Here is a 16,565-nt window from a genome sequence, read left to right as displayed (position 1 = left end):
TATAAAAATAATAAAAAACAAATAAACAAAAGCGAAATGAAACCTCAACTGAAATGGTAAGAAGTTAAAATATGCAATAAGTTGTTGTATTATTCATAAATTTAGAATTTAATTTTTATATTTTTATTTATTGGAATTTAATCACTCTATTTTTTGAGTTTTAAAATTCAAGTCCAACTATTAATTATGTTAAGCTTATTTTATTAAATTCATGTTCATTATAAAGTTTTTTTTTGTTAAATTGCTAGTAAGTGAATTTTTTTTTAATTTCTAAATATCATACCAACATATTTAATAAAAAGAAATAATTGTATTAACATTTGAATCTAAATTTTGAAATCTGGAAAGGAAAGTGATTAAAATCTTTAAAATAAAAGTACATGGACTAAATTTCAAAATTTTGAAGAGTACAAGGACCTATGACAGATTTTAACCTTTTGTGATCCCCAAACACGGGGAAAAGGGGATAACAAAGGCATTTTCCCAAAAGATGAAGGGTAAGCACAGAAACAAGAAGAGGGCCAGAGGCTGTTCGCGCAAATCTAGCAAATCTGGGCCAAAACTAAAAATGTGAAAAATGTGGGGTTTAAAATATTAAACCACAGCTTAATGCAAAACAAACCCCCTAAAGTACTGTACCAAAAAAGCAATAATCCCTTTATTTATTTCCCCATATTTTTTACTTCTTGTTTTCATTAATATGTGCTTTAAGACAAGAATATCTCCAGTTTCTACTTCCTCTTCTTGTTCTTGTTCTTCATTGTAATAATGTTTTCTTTTTCTTTCTAAGATAAGGACAAAAGGGGGAAAAAATATAAAACCCACAAACCCATCAAGGTAAGCTTTGTCAAGGTAAATATAAAGAACACAGAGTAGACACCAAAGTCATTTTCAGATTTATGTTACTTTATTCTTTTTTTGACAATTTTGGTCTCTCTCAGTGTTCAATAATGGTGATTGCTGTGGATTCATCTGCAACGAAAATGGCAGCTACTATAACGATGGGTTTTGGAAGCTCGTATAAAGCGTGGAGTAACCGTAGAAGGAACCGGTGACGGTGGCGGTGGCGACGGCTGTGATATTGGCGGGTTCGGCTCAATCTCTTTTTTTAGTTTTTGGTCCCATAAAGTTGGTAAAAAGCAACGAGTAGTTTGGTTTTTTATTTATTTTCTTTTTTCTATTATTAGCTTCTGCTTTTGGATTCATTTTTATGCTGTTGCTTGGTTCATGAATGGAAAAAAAAAAACCATAACTTCATGGGAAATTAATTTAAAACAAGAAAATATTATTGCAGTAAGAGGTCTTTTGGAACAAACAATGCAGACTTCAATGCCGTATACTGTTTCATTGTCCTAAAGCCTCTGTCACTGTAATTTTCGTTTTCTTTAATCTCTGGGAAAACGTGTAGCTTATTAGTACTATATTGTTATTTGTTATAGTATGTGACAACCCCATTTATTATTATACAGTCAGTTGATTTAGTTATTCTATATTTTTTTTCTTTCTATAATGAATTTGCAATGATTTTTTATCTTATTCATTTACGATGGATTTTTGTTGTTGTTGTTTGTGTGATTGGGGTTCTAACTTTTGGTGGGTGGGAAAGGTTGACCTATTGGATGGTAAAAGTTGATTAAAGGTATATTATATTAAAAAGTGAATTAGTTATTTTTATTAAAAATTTTATTTGTTTTTATTGTTAAAAATTAGAGTAATTGATAGAATACTCAGTCAGTTACATATGAAGTATCATATATATCTCATTATGATTGATAGGGATTAGATTTTAGTAATAGAAATGAATAAAATTTTTAAAAGATAAGTCAGTTTGCTCTTTAATTGAACGTATAGAGATTTATTTATCTATTTTTTGAGTATTGGGAACAAAATGCAAAATGACTCTTAGTACAAGATTGTCCATGACATTTTTACTGAAAATTGTGTTTATCACTTAAAGAAGATGAATATGAACAAAAAAGTCGATACTTTGAACGATAAAATTCAAGCACAGCATATATAATTTATGCACGAATTTTTCTTTGAATTTATTTCAGTTAACTAATTAATTTGAGTTCAGTGTAGTATTTATAATAACTTATTTTTATTAGAAATATAGAAATAAAAAAAATGTTTCATTTGATATGTTTGGTAAATATCAAAAAGAATTTTGTATTTAGACAAGTCATTTTAATTACTCAAAACTTAATTAATTCAGACAAATCACTTTTATATATAGGTTCAAGATTTGAATCATAGGCAAATTGAGTTGTAGTTCAATTGACATCAGCATTGCTATTAATGCAAGTGGACATGGGTTTAAGTGTGCTGAAATGTGTTATCCTTTTATTGAAGGGTTAAGAAGAGATTATGAGTAGTTTTGAGCATTGTATCAAAAAATAAAGATCAAGAATCGTTCTGTTGCACTCATATTACAAAAGAAAATAAAATAAAAAATCGTTTTTTTTTCTCTTTTCGTATTCATTAGTAAAATAATAAAATAACTTGAAATTTAGTATAATCAATTCATGATATATCACTTTTAAAAGAGGGGTTTTTATTAGTTTGAGATTAACATTTACAATATCTCACCTTAATTTTGATTTCATTTATATTGAAATAGCCCAATATATACACACATATATGTAACAGTAGCTTATGTCTGTTTCAAAAATTGTACTTGTGAGGTTGGGTCTGGATCAAAGCTTGAATGAATATATTTTGTACCGTATTTATTTGTCCTAATGCTGCTTTGGTTTAATTCTAAGATTAAGGTCGTCAGACTTTTGAGAATTTATGTTCAGCAGTGGATTCAAGAATTAATTTTTAGTGTTTATAAAGAAATTTGGAGTTCAATAAGAATTTTAAAAAAAGTTTAATTAAAAATTTTATTTTAATTTAAAAAAATTATTTAAATGCCTATTTATGCATCTTAACTCGGTTGACATTGATATTGTTGTTAGTGCAGGAAGACGTGGTTTAAGTGTGCTTAAATGCATTTATTTTCCTATTTAAATATTCGGGTGAAAGTATGAGTAGTTTTTAAGTATTATATCATAAAAAGTTATTTAAATCTAAACAATGTTATGAATTTATTTATGTTGGCGGAAGCAAAATACGATAGAAAAGCTAACATAAATGTTATGTGCTGAATTCTTATTTCATTTCATTCCTGTCTAATCTTTATCTTATTTATATAATTTTTTTAATTTATCCATCTTTCCTAAAGGAGTCAAAATGAAACCAAAATTTCATATTTGGTTTTGAATTAGAAATACTAAAAATAATGAATCAACATTTGATATGTATATATATTTATATTAGGGAATTGTTTAATCGAAATACTGACTAAAAAATATTAACAATTTAGCAATGTTGGCGTGTCAATTCACATAGCAGTTACACTTCGTTCTAGCAAGCATTATTTATCACTTTCTTGTTTTTCGAGGAAACATAAGAAGAGGTGGTCAATTACAATTGACTCAATGGAAATTCTTTCAAAAATAAATTTATTGGGAACTTTCTAAATATGCCACCAAAGATTAGCAATTAGATTTTTTTTTTGAACAACACTATTATAGGTTCTAATCATATCAGCTTTTTTTTGACACAATGCTTAAAACTACCTATAGCCCTTCACCAACTCATAAATAAGAGGATAATGTGTTTCAGCGTACTCGAACCCACGTCTTCCTGTATTAAGATTCATACCAGTTGAACTAAGACTAAATTTTTAGAGCAAAAGGAACCGAAAGATGAGAAAGATGTAGTGATGCTATCCCACCATTTTTTGGGGCTTAAAAATCCCACATCCCGAGGGAAATAGCTAAAGCACGATGCACACTATGTAGCTCATGCGAAAGGGCAGAAGAAAAGGACATGCTTAATAGATTTCATCTCCTCTTTGCCTGATAAGCAATTGGTGGTCTTGAAATGCCCTGATAAGTTGTTCAACGTAGTGCTATCGTTTGTTGAATTCTATGCCTCTTGGACCACTGGGTCACTTTCATTGTTCACAAGCCATTTTGACTCAAATTTGATTTCTTTTTGCCTCCAATCATTTTCATATCAAGGGATAAGATAATATGGCAGTGGTCCGAGGCCAATGCCACCTTGTAAATTCAATGAGCATTTTGAAAGCTTTTGCTCCACTCAATAGTGCATAAGACTACCATCCTCAGTTTTGACATTATGGTCTTCTACACAGAAAACTTCGCCCTTTCTATTTATGTCTGGATAAGACATAAATTGTTGATGAAAGCATTGACGAATTCAATTTGTCTTCAGTCTTCTGATCTATCTCCATATTTCTCCTATTCGGAGCATATGGCATTAAAGTCTCCAATACAACACCAATTGTGCTTATCCTTAGCTTCTAGGTTATCCATTCCCTCACTTCCTTCCATCCTTCTTTATAGGCATTTTCGTACACAAACGAGAAATGCCAAGGAATATGCATAAAATCATCAACGATTTGATTGTCAATTAATAAGTGAGAACTCTCTTTAACAATAATGTTCCACTCTGAGCCCCGGCACAAAGTCCATCCTCCACCTCTACTTTTAGGCTCAACATACTAGCTCTACCATTACTCGTTGTAAAGCAATTTAATATTAATTAAATATTAACTAACTAGTGAGTCAATATGTGCTTAACCATTTGCTTTACATGCAAACTCATCATTGACATTCTAACATGGAGATAATAATTGACATTTGTATATTTCGATGAATAATCGTTTTAACCATTTTAATAATTTATCAAATACGATGAAATTATTACATTTAGATAAAAGGAAATCTTAATAACATCGATGGAGAAAAGCCTTGACTTAAATTGGGTTGAATAATATGATTTTTTTCAAGTTTTTATCAAGTTAATTGATTTTCGATTCTGATCAATTCTTTTCGGTTGACACATTTTCTAGTTTTATTACAAATTTAAAATCTTCAATGACCCAAAACTTGGGTTCTATTTGATAAATTAATGAAAAAGTTTTAGTGATTTTTTTTATTGGGACAAATCTCAAAATGATACATGAACTTTGATTTGGTGCAATTATACACATTAAACTTTGATTGTGGTTCAAATATATACATGAAACTTTAATGTTGATTCAATTATACTCATTTTAAAGAAATAATTAAATACATTAAATTGTTTTTATATTGAATAAATATAATTATTTGTGTATACAATATATAAACATAAAATGATGCCATGTCAATAATTGTGTCAATAATTTATAAGAATTGAATCAAGTAAAAGCTTTCATATATAAAATTACACATTACACCAAAATTCATGTATAGTTTTGAAAATTTTCCATTTTTTTATTAATGTATTTGATTTTTTCAATTAAATTAATGGGAAAAATCTATTACCCATTTATGTTATCATAGTAAACCAAAATATTATATATCATAAAATTATCATTTAAAGCTTTTAAAATTAAAATTAAAAAATATCAAACAACACTTTATTTTTATTAAAATACCAAAATCATTTTTACAATTAGAAAGAACAATCATAAAAACATCTAATAGATTGGAAACATAGGTAAAAGGAAGCTATAATTAATACATTCATCAATGTATAAAATTCATTAAAAAATTAAAATTTAAACATCTAAACATTTACACCTACAACAGTAGAGAAGTTACCTATCCAATTCAACCCATATTGGATTGGGCCTGCAGGAAAATTTATCTTATTTGGCCCAGTTTGGTTATGTAGGAATTATTATTTATGTATATATAAAAATAATTATTTTTATTGTTGATTGCATCTTAGTTCGATTGGTATAGATATTGTTGTTAATACAAAAGTATATGAATTTAAGTGCATTAAAGCGCATTATACTCTTATTTTTAAATCGGGAGGCTATGCTTAATTTTAAGCATTGTATAAAAACAAAAAGTAGAAATCATCTAGAGTTTTGTAGTTTATTTGTAACATTCCCAATTTTGCTATTTTGCCTTAGAATTAGATAGCTTGCTGGTGGAGATGGATGATAGAATTAGACATGTAAATCTAATAAGAAATTTTTTTGAGATCGGAATTAAGTTAACTACTTTTATAATAGTTGAAATATAAATTCATCATTGTATTCGTTTATATATAATTTTTTAAATTTTTTAAAAAGTTAAATTAAAATTTTGTCATTTTTAAGAGAAAATGTAATTTAACCATTTAATTTTATAAATTTTATAGGTTAAATAATGCTAAATTCCCATTGCCCTGCCAGCCCCAGTTGGATGGGTTAAATTAGGTACAATTGATTCAAGTTTTAATATTTTTGGATTATTTTAGGTAATTACTTAGAGTTTGGACGGTTTCGAATTTTTACCAAATTTGAATTTGAGTCATTTTGGGTTTTGAAGTTGTTTCGTGTTTAACAATGGGATAAAGCCATTTTGTATTACTTGTTTATATATTTTCGGGTTTGGATAGTTTTTAAATTTTGCTTCAACATAGTTGACGTGTTTTTTTTTTGTTGCTAAATGTTCAAATTGAGGTCAAATCTAACTCACATAATAGTCAAATTTTTTTAAAATATTCAAATAAGGACTAATATCTTCCAAATGTGCTAAAATAGGTGGGTTAAACATTTAAAAAAATGCTAAAATAAGGGTCAAATCTTTCAAAATTATCAATTAATGACTAAACTTTTTTAAATTTACTCAAATAAAGGTCTAATCTTTCAAAATTATCAAATAAGTGGCAGACCCTTTTTTAATGTGGTCGAACAAAGGCTTTTTAATTGTTGTATATTATGTTTTAAACTATGTTTTTTTTTCTTTTTTAAGTAATATCTGACATAACTACCCTGTGTTTAATTTTAAACATGTTAGCACTCACCTAATTTTGTACTAATAGCTTAGGGTGACATGCTTGAAAGAACTCCTAAAATATTTTACCCTTATGTTAACAATCCTAAAAAGATTTTACACTAATTTAAGCATTTAGCTTCTTTTTAATATCTAACTATATTAAAATTTTTTGATACAATATAAGTTCAAATTCACACATCTACACACTACACTACCACGTAGACAAACTTATGATTTGAACCTTGGTATTAGACGTAGATGAGCTCAGAACACTTTAATCAATTGATTTATAGTTTGAGTTCAATTCATATTAAAACTTGAATAATAACCTTTAAGAAAATATAATGAAATTTTATTGTCCATTAATTAACTTTTGCTATTCATTTTATAGAAAAGATTCTAGATTTTCAACCTTTTTAACTTAAATCTCTAATTTGTTGACGGTGGTGTCAGCCTTTAGGCTAGTTACTGGTCATGATTGTTTCAACATTTTTTTCGAGGTTTTTACTTTGTTTTTTAATCTCATCCTATATTATCGTAATCTAGTTATGTTCTGTCGTAAATATGAGATTTGACAATGTAAGGGCATCACCGGATCTATTAGGAACTGTTCTCAAAGAGTCTTATCGTGATAAATCATAGTGATAGTAATAGATTTCAAATGATGACAAAGATAAGTCATCTAAAACTTGACATTTTGTAAATCATTGAAACAATGGGTCTTTTTGAGCTTTTAGCAGTTGTCTTTTGGCTGATCAGTGTTTATTGTCAGGTTGGATGGTTGAGTTAGGATATAAATTTCAACGATTTGATACTTAATTTTTAATTATTCTAATATTGCACTTATTGTTAGTTTGTCTATTTCTCTTCATTTTTATTGAGATTATTCTAAAAACGTAACATTTGTGTATTAATTTATAATGATTTATTTATAGTTTATATTTTTATTTTAATGACACGAGTCATAAGTAGGATGGAATTAATTGAGGGTACTATAGACAATGACGTGAAAAGACCCCTGAAATAAATTTCCCCTCACTTGGGTCATATATAGGCTGAATTAACATATTCATAGGGTCCAATATTCGAATTTATAATGAAAAAAAGTAAAAAAAAATATCTTTTAAAAATATTTAGTAAAAGCAAAATTTGTTTCAAAATTTCAATAGTTATTTTAATTTTTAATAATTAGACTGTCAGCTATTAGTTATATTTTATTTTTAAAGTTTAAATATAGTGGAAGAATTTTGTAATATTTTAAGCTAATTCTAAAGGACATTAGTTTAGAACTATTCTGGCAAGTTGGAATCTAAAATTCACCAAAAAAGGAAAATTAATTATAATAATTTTTTAATAAAAAAGTTTAGGCTGCTCACCAAAATAGATTAGATAGTTGCGTGAGACAAAAAATAAGTTATACTCACTTTACCGTTTATCCAAACTCACCTTTAATACTCCAAATCATGGGCACAGCTGAAACTTGAAACAAAAATAATAGATGAAAACCATAAAAAATAAAACATTTGGGGTTTATTCAAAAATATTAAAGAAATGTAGCCCCACAATAGAAAAAGCAATAGAATTGTATTTTTCTACTCAATTTACTAATTAATCCATACTAACCTCATCTAACTCACAACTTTCTGGAATAAAAATTAAGGTAAATCATTAAGGTTATATTGGTCATTTGTATTGAAGTACTGCCACGAAATCAGTCTCATTTTGAAAATTAAATAAATTGAAAGGGCTTTTCGTGTAAATTCAAGGAACAAGGCATTATGATATCTGCAACAGCAACCCCAAATCCACCCAAAGCTACAAAAAAGAAAGAAAATAAATTCACACACCAAAAAAAATAAAAAAACCAAAAAAAGAAAAAGAAAAAAAAAGCTCTCAAAAATTAATAAACGTTTTTGGGATTGCAGGTATCTTTCCCTTTCTTTATTCTTTTTATTTTCTTTTTTTATTAAAAAAATCCATAAATATATATAATTTTTGATATTGCTAAAATTAGAGAGGTTCTGTCTGTTTATCTTCTATTATTCTCTACATAGATTCTTCTCTTTCTATTACTGTAATAAGTTTTTCTTCTTTGGGTTTTTAGAAGTTTTTATTTTTAATTTTTAAAGAACAATGTTACAATGAGTTAATATTTTTATTTTTCTGGGTAGCTTTAGAAACTTGAAGTGAAGCTGTTTCAGACAAGTTACCTAGGAATCTGGAGCTGTTCTTTAGTGTTTTTGGTCTGTTGTTGGATTCAACAAGATGTCTCAAACCAACTGGGAAGCTGATAAAATGTAAGTCTTTTTTTTTTTTCCCTTCTTGTTAAAGTTAACTTTGTTTTGGGTTTTAAATCTTTATTATTATATTTATTACAATTTTTTTAGCTTTTTAATGTGGTTTTTGATGTTTTCCCTTTCTTTTTTGGTTTTATTTGAGTTCTGGGTATGTAAGCTTTTTCTGGGTTTTTGTTTGTTCATTTTGATGTCTTTAAAGATTTCAATTTAAGTTCTTTGAAAGCTTGGTTTTTTTAGGGTTTTGTTTGTTGTGGAACTTCAAGTTACTGTTCTTCTGTTTTGCATTATTATTTTTATGTAAAACGATAAATTTGATTTAGGGTTTTGTTGTTTATCAGATATTCGTTGTATAAAGCTTATAATTTTATTTGCTTATGGAGTTTTTAGTTATGCTTGTAAGTTCTGATTTTGCTCTTATAAGCATACTGTATGGCCATGTATTTTGTCAACAACAGGTTAGATGTATATATCCATGATTATTTAGTAAAGAGGGATTTAAAGGCTTCAGCTCAGGCTTTTCAAGCTGAAGGGAAAGTATCATCGGATCCTGTAGGTAAGCAACTAAACGGGTTCGGGAATTATGTTAAAGCCGAAGATCTGCTCTTTTATATTAGATTGTTTAGTACTTTCATTGATGCTGGAGCTGAACTTGGTATCCAGCTATCGATGCACCTGGAGGTTTTCTCTTTGAATGGTGGTCTGTTTTTTGGGATATATTCATTGCCAGGACTAATGAGAAGCATTCAGAGGTTGCTGCATCTTATATTGAGGTTGGTTTTGATTTTTTTTTTCTATTTTGAACTGTTAATTTGTTTCGAGTTTGTACTTGCTATGGATAACCTACCATCAACATTTTATTTTTTGTTTAATTTGTTGCGGATTGTTTTCTGTACTTGGAAATTGGACTCCACTCCTGAAAGCATATTGCATGATGAGCTTGTATCAAAATGCTTTATGGGAACTGGTAGTAAAAGTACCATTGAGGCCCCCATACTAGGATTCAGATTGCATTTTGCCCCCTTAACTCAAAAAATGGGCAAATTAGTCCTTGTATGTTTGATCAAAGAAAAACTGGTCATTTATGTTAAAAATTTCATCCATTTCTATTGTTAAAAATTGGTATGGCTGGCAAAATAACTAGATAGTTACACATGGTGTGTCACGTGTACCTTATGCTGGCGTACAAGGACTAGTTTTTAACAGTAAAAAAAGATGGAATTTTTAACAAATGGATTAGTTTGCTCTTTGATCTATCATACAGGGATTAATTTACCCATTTTTTTAGTAGAGGGGGCAAAATGCAATCTGACTCCTAGTACAAGGGCCTCCATGGTACTTTTACTGGGAACTGGGCAACTGGCTAACTAAGGGTATTTTTATTATTGAAAGAAAGGAAGCAATCGAGGTCAGGAGAAGTGTTCCCTGTTGTATTCTGTTGAGAATGTTTATTATAAAGTAGATTACGAAATTTTCTTGTCTTCCAAATGATTTCTTCTTAACATATGTGATGTATATGGTGCATTGATGTTGCAGACTCAATTGATTAAAGCACGGGAGCAGCAACAACAGCAACAGCAGCAGCAGCCTCAACATCAACATCAACAGCAACAGCAGCAGCAACAACTGCAGATGCAACAGCTTTTATTGCAGAGGCATGCCCAACAACAGCAACAACAGCAGCAACAACAGCAGCAACAACAGCAACAGCAACAGCAACAGCAGCAGCAGCAACAGCAACAACAACAGCAACAGCAACAGCAACAGCAACAACAGCAGCAACAGCAGCAACAACAGCAGCAACAACAGCAACAGCAACAGCAGCAGCAGCCACCACAGCAGTCCCAGCAGGCACAACAGCCTCAGCAACGAAGGGACGGGTCTCAGCTCCTAAATGGCAATACAAATGGACTTGTTGGAAACGACACTCTCATACGTCAGCCTGCTGGAACTGCTAATGCCATGGCGACTAAGATGTATGAGGAAAGACTAAAATTGCCACATCAAAGGGATTCTTTGGATGATGCAGCTATGAAGGTTGGTTGATCATTTTTGATTTCTTAGAAATGTTTTCTTCTTTTAGTTGATCATTTTAGGAGTTCCTTACAGCAAAGGTACGGTGACAATGCCGGCCAGCTCTTGGATCCAAATCATGCCTCGATATTGAAGCCTGCAGCTGCAACTGGTCCACCTTCCGGGTGATTTATTTTACTTTCCTTTTATTACACAAAGAAGAGTCTTTGAATGCAAATGTTTTCTGAAGTGAAACCTAAACAAAATTTTCAGCAGTGTTAAGTAAGATAATTCGGTTAAATGCTGCAGAAGGTTTACAACAAAATTTTTACAGTAATTCCCTTGTGTCTTGTGGTCTATCTGCTCTAACATGAACTTGAGCCACTGGATGCCATTGAAGCCTCCTTTTTCATCTAAAATTGTCTCATGCATTTAGGGTTTATTCAAGCATCCTAGACTAAGTTGTCTTCAGTGATAAACTTATTTGGATTCATGTATATTTTAGGCAAGTATTGCATGGTACAACTGGTGGTATGTCTCCGCAAGTTCAAGCTCGGAGTCAGCAATTGCCAGGAACAACACCGGTAGGGTCACCTTAAATGGATCTCTTTCATGTTTCTTCCCTTTGTCATGTTCTGAAATTTTATATGGAAGCAGGATATAAAGAGTGAGATGAATCCAGTATTGAATCCTAGAGCTGCTGGTCCCGATGGATCTTTAATGGGAATTCCAGGTAAGTTTCTCTTTAACAGGTTTTTCTGTTTAAATTGCATCTTTCCTTTGAAAATGGCCCACTAATGATAGTACGTGCTTGTCCTTGTGATTGACTTGGGTCATTTTACTTATTTATTTGGAATCTAAGTTCATATTACTTGTATATTTGGAATCTAAATAATGTGATTTCATGTTTCTCAGGGTCAAATCAAGGTGGTAATAATTTAACTTTGAAAGGATGGCCATTAACAGTAAGTTTTATCTTTTCATTGGAATGTTTTTATTCATACATGTATTAGTGAACTGTAAATTTTATTTTTCATCTTATGTTTCCTTTGAATGGTTTTCATTTTATCTGTTTTTAGGGACTGGACCAACTGCGCGGTGGGATCCTTCAGCCGCAAAAGTCTTTTATGCAAGCTCCTCAGCCCTTTCATCAACTTCAGATGTTGACACCACAGCACCAGCAACTCATGCTTGCTCAGCAGAATCTGACATCACCATCTGGCAGTGATGATAATAGAAGATTGAGAATGCTATTGAATAATAATCGGACCATGGGCCTCGGAAAGGATGGCCTTTCTAATTCTGTTGGTGATGTGGTTCCAAATGTATCATCTTTGCAGGCTGGCAGTCCTCTCATGCCTCGGGGAGATACAGATATTCTAATGAAGGTATTACTGTTCCTATGAAGTGTGCTTTTACCTCGCTTTATTCCTTGGTATCTTTCTGTTTCTTATATATTTCATTTGCTTTGTAGTTAAAATTAGCTCAGTTGCATCAGCAGCAACAGCAGCAGCAGCAACTGCAACAGCAACAGCAACAGAACAGTAACTCACAGCAACAACAGCTTCAGCAGCATGCACTTTCGAATCAACAGTCACAGAGTTCTAATCCGAGTTTACACCAACAAGATAAAGTTGGTGGAGGTGGAAGTGTCACTGTGGATGGGAGTATGTCAAACTCATTTCGAGGGAATGATCAGGTCTGCCCTTTTCTGGTTATATGTAATTCAACTTGCCAATATCATTCCTGGTTGAGGGTTGTATCTGCTTCCTTGTGACACCCTTTGCACATGGTGCTATGGTGTTTAGCTTGAAAACTTATTTTTTTTCCTGGTCAAGTGATTTTGGTTGTAATTATAGGCTATTTTGCGGCCACATGTATGCGAATTGTTATGTAAAGTTATTTAGTTCTGATTCTTAGCTTTATAACATATATGATTAGGTTTCTAACATGATTTCCTTAAATTCATTTTAAGGTTTCAAAAAACCAGAATGGAAGAAAGAGAAAACAGCCAGTGTCTTCTTCAGGCCCTGCCAATAGCTCAGGGACAGCAAACACAGCTGGACCTTCGCCTAGTTCTGCACCTTCAACACCATCAACACACACTCCTGGAGATGTGATTTCAATGCCTGCAATGCCTCATAGTGGCAGTTCTTCCAAGCCTTTGATGATGTTTGGTGCTGAGGGTGCTGGTACACTTGCATCACCTTCAAATCAATTGGTGAGTCTATTAGTTATTTTCCCATGTTTGTGGAGGAATTAAAAATTCCTTGCATAAATTCTCATGGGAATTCCATTTTGGCAGTGGGATGATAAAGATCTTGAATTGCAGGCTGAAATGGATCGATTTGTGGAGGATGGATCTCTTGATGATAACGTCGAGTCTTTTTTATCCCATGATGATACGGATCCTAGAGATGCCGTTGGCCGATGTATGGATGTAACTAAAGGTGTATAAATATTACTTGTATGGTTGTTATGATATGATAAAGTCTATTGTTGTCGGGAATCTATTGTAGCGTATTTTTTCAAACATTGTAGTTTCACTCTATTGGCTTTTTTCACATCCCCAGTTATTCTTGGATACGATATGATAATGTGCTAATTCCTTTGTCAAACGGTTATGGCAAATGATACGTCCGTATATCTCATTAAACTTTTGTACATTTTGGTGTTATCCTCTCTAAATTATTATTATTTTAGATGTTGCTTATTGCTACTAATTCATGACCTTGCTTCATTGTTTATATATCAAAATGCCAATTGAAATTGGCCCAAGAAATTGTGCAATTGTAAGGGCGCGATCATCTATCCTGTACGCATGTCATATTCAATTGTTATGTAACTACATAATGTAAATGGATTACATTTGATGCTTTTATATCGGAAATGGACTAGTTTTACAGTGTACCAAATTTGCATTTGACTTCAGGTTTCACATTTATGGAAGTAAATTCTGTTCGAGCAAGCAGTAGCAAAGTTACTTGCTGCCATTTCTCGTCAGACGGAAAGTTACTAGCTACTGGTGGCCATGATAAAAAGGTGAGTTATAAGAGGGGAACAGAAAATTTTCATTCTTTTGAAATTTTAGATACTAGTGCAATCATTTGCATTTTTTTTGCAACGCAGGCTGTATTATGGTACACGGACACTTTGAAGCTGAAGTCTACGCTTGAAGAACATTCATGTTTAATTACTGATGTTCGTTTCAGCCCAAGCATGTCACGCCTTGCAACATCTTCATTTGACAAAACTGTCAGAGTCTGGGAAGCTGACAGTGTTAGTGGACATTTCCTTTCAATTTTAGTCCTGGTTATTTTCATGCCATTTCCATTTAATCTGCATTGACATATGCTATTGTCATCAAAATACAATTAGGCATTTTGCTGAATCATTATGCATGTACCATATTAGCATTTTCATATCGATGACGCATGCCATGTCCCAAAACAGTGATCGAAAGGGTACTGGTTTGGTTTCTGCATTTTTCTTTGTCATGCTTGCTTTTTAAGTCTTTCTATACTGTTTGATGGATCTGTTCTTTCAAATTTTCTGCAGCCTGGTTATTCGCTTCGTACATTTGGGGGCCATTCTGGTAACGTTATGTCACTTGACTTCCATCCAACTAAGGATGACCTTATCTGCTCTTGTGATGGTGATGGTGAAATACGATACTGGAGTATCAACAACGGGAGCTGTGCAAGAGCTTTCAAGGTATGATCTTGCTTCGGATTTCCTTGCAATGCAAATCTATATCGAACTCAGGCATCTCTCTTTGAGGTTGATGCACAGCTATTGAGATTGTTTCCTTTGTGTGGATCAGGGTGGTACGGCCCCTGGTACAGCCCAATTGAGATTTCAACCTCGCCTCGGAAAATATCTTGCTGCAGCTGCTGAGAATGTTGTATCTATACTGGACACCGAGACTCAAACTTGCCGGCACTCTTTACAGGTGAATTAGTCTACATGGGTTATAAACTGTATAAAAGAAATCCTAAGGAACTAGCTGACTCAAACGTGCATTCCAATGGTTACTACAAAAATATTTTTGGACTGGCCAATTATAGCCATGGTTATCCGAACTGTAGTGTTTGGTTTGGTTTTAATTCAGGTTTTATTATATTACGACTAGACTGGCGTAATTTGAAAACTTCTTATTAAGATAACCAAATAAGGCTAGCCGAACCGATGTTTGTTTTCTGGTGACTTGATTAGTTGAGTGAAAGGATCCAACAATAGTGATGTCATTTATACGTATTTTAAGCATTTTCCTCCATTGTAACATGACTGACTTCGGTTTTGTCTTCTGATTTGTAATAGCAGGGACATACTAAACTGATCCATTCTGTATGCTGGGACCCTTCAGGTGAGCTTCTAGCATCCGTTAGTGAGGACTCTGTTCGAGTTTGGTCCTTTGCGTCAGGCAGTGAAGGGGAATGTGTTCACGAATTGAGCTGTAATGGCAACAAGTTCCACTCTTGTGTTTTCCATCCTTCGTTTCAATCACTGCTCGTTATTGGCTGTTACCAGGCAAGTAACTTTACTTTTAGTCTTGTATTTGCTGTTATATATACTACCTTGTCAATGACATGCTCCCTTTCCATGTTGGATTCAGTCTTTGGAGCTATGGAATATGTCGGAGAATAAGACCATGACATTGTCGGCTCATGAAGGACTCATTGCTGCATTGGCTGTATCACCAGTGACAAGGTTGGTTTCTTCCGCAAGTCATGACAAGTTCGTTAAACTGTGGAAGTGATTTGATCGCTTAGCTTGTGGCTGTTGTGGTTGCTCGATGTGTCTTGGCTCCCTGTGTAACCCTAGTAGAAACTAACCCTGCTGTTGTTGCATGCATGTTTATGTAACCCTTGTATCTTTAACTCGGACATTCTTGCTGTTCATTCACCTTGTGTTTTTGATGTTTTGTTGGTACTTCTGTTTTGTTTTTGTTTTTTTTTCGAAGTCGGAGATGACTGTTCATGGATTGGATAAGGTGCATATTCCTTGAGGTTGAAGATTTGAAGCCATGGATGGTAACATCTTTGATAGTTTTTGCGGAATTTTTGTTAATGAAATCAATGCATGTATGCATGTTCGAATTTGAGAGCTAATTAGTAGCAATAAAATACACTGATTTGAATCATTGAAATGGAAGAAGAAGGAAGACAATCTTATAATTACAGGCTTTTTAATAAGTCCGAAATCTTTTCTGGGGTCGAAAAATGTAGTTTTATTATTGTGACATTTTCAAGTTAAAATCCAAATTTATTCGTTAAATTTGACTGAGAATACACAAATAAATAAATAAATTAAAAATACCAAAAAATTCAAGATATTAATTTTTATCTTTTTTCAATATTTTAGAAACAATTCTCAATGTTGCAAAAAAATAAAAAAATAAAATATAAATCACACAATGTGTAAAGTA

The 16,565-nt window shown here is 32.0% G+C and overlaps 1 protein-coding gene and 1 long non-coding RNA gene across 18 annotated transcripts; both read left to right on the top strand.

The window, feature by feature from the left end:
• The first annotated feature begins 634 nt into the window (after positions 1 to 634).
• Positions 635 to 1,488, top strand: LOC107938608 (uncharacterized). The gene is made up of 2 exons (XR_001694941.2): positions 635 to 852; positions 942 to 1,488. It is a non-coding gene; the product is annotated as an uncharacterized lncRNA (long non-coding RNA).
• A 7,109-nt stretch (positions 1,489 to 8,597) lies between these two features.
• LOC107938611 (transcriptional corepressor LEUNIG) lies at positions 8,598 to 16,056 on the top strand. 17 transcript variants are annotated; one of them, XM_041085731.1, is made up of 20 exons: positions 8,598 to 8,755; positions 9,002 to 9,127; positions 9,583 to 9,680; positions 9,788 to 9,897; positions 10,661 to 10,682; positions 10,815 to 11,161; positions 11,234 to 11,322; positions 11,643 to 11,721; positions 11,795 to 11,870; positions 12,053 to 12,102; positions 12,217 to 12,525; positions 12,612 to 12,836; positions 13,113 to 13,358; positions 13,443 to 13,587; positions 14,070 to 14,179; positions 14,267 to 14,416; positions 14,696 to 14,851; positions 14,961 to 15,089; positions 15,458 to 15,667; positions 15,753 to 16,056. In XM_041085731.1, the coding sequence occupies exons 2-20, from the start codon at positions 9,096 to 9,098 to the stop codon at positions 15,894 to 15,896; spliced, it is 2,727 nt and encodes a 908-aa protein (XP_040941665.1). In that variant the 5' UTR covers positions 8,598 to 8,755; positions 9,002 to 9,095; the 3' UTR covers positions 15,897 to 16,056. The 17 variants fall into 17 exon arrangements, with proteins under 17 accessions (XP_040941665.1, XP_016727328.1, XP_040941658.1 ...); XM_016871839.2 differs by having other exon boundaries at positions 10,661 to 11,161; positions 13,128 to 13,358; positions 13,470 to 13,587; XM_041085724.1 differs by having other exon boundaries at positions 10,661 to 11,161; positions 13,128 to 13,358; positions 15,461 to 15,667.
• The last annotated feature ends 509 nt before the right edge of the window (positions 16,057 to 16,565 follow it).

Source organism: Gossypium hirsutum, chromosome A13 (genome assembly GCF_007990345.1).
Source record: "Gossypium hirsutum isolate 1008001.06 chromosome A13, Gossypium_hirsutum_v2.1, whole genome shotgun sequence".
NCBI classification, from domain to species: Eukaryota; Viridiplantae; Streptophyta; class Magnoliopsida; order Malvales; family Malvaceae; genus Gossypium; species Gossypium hirsutum.
Note: the sequence above shows the minus strand (reverse complement) of the source record. Positions and strands in the feature narration are given on the sequence as shown.

What these genes read in the sequence shown, in the direction of transcription:
- LOC107938611 (XM_016871832.2), top strand. Translation starts at nt 9,096, where the DNA reads ATGTCTCAAACCAACTGGGAAGCTGATAAAAT. An exon ending in AGTATCATCGGATCCTGTAG is followed by an intron (nt 9,681 to 9,787) that starts GTAAGCAACTAA and finishes CTTGGTATCCAG; the next exon opens with CTATCGATGCACCTGGAGGT. An exon ending in TGGATGATGCAGCTATGAAG is followed by an intron (nt 11,162 to 11,233) that starts GTTGGTTGATCA and finishes AGTTCCTTACAG; the next exon opens with CAAAGGTACGGTGACAATGC.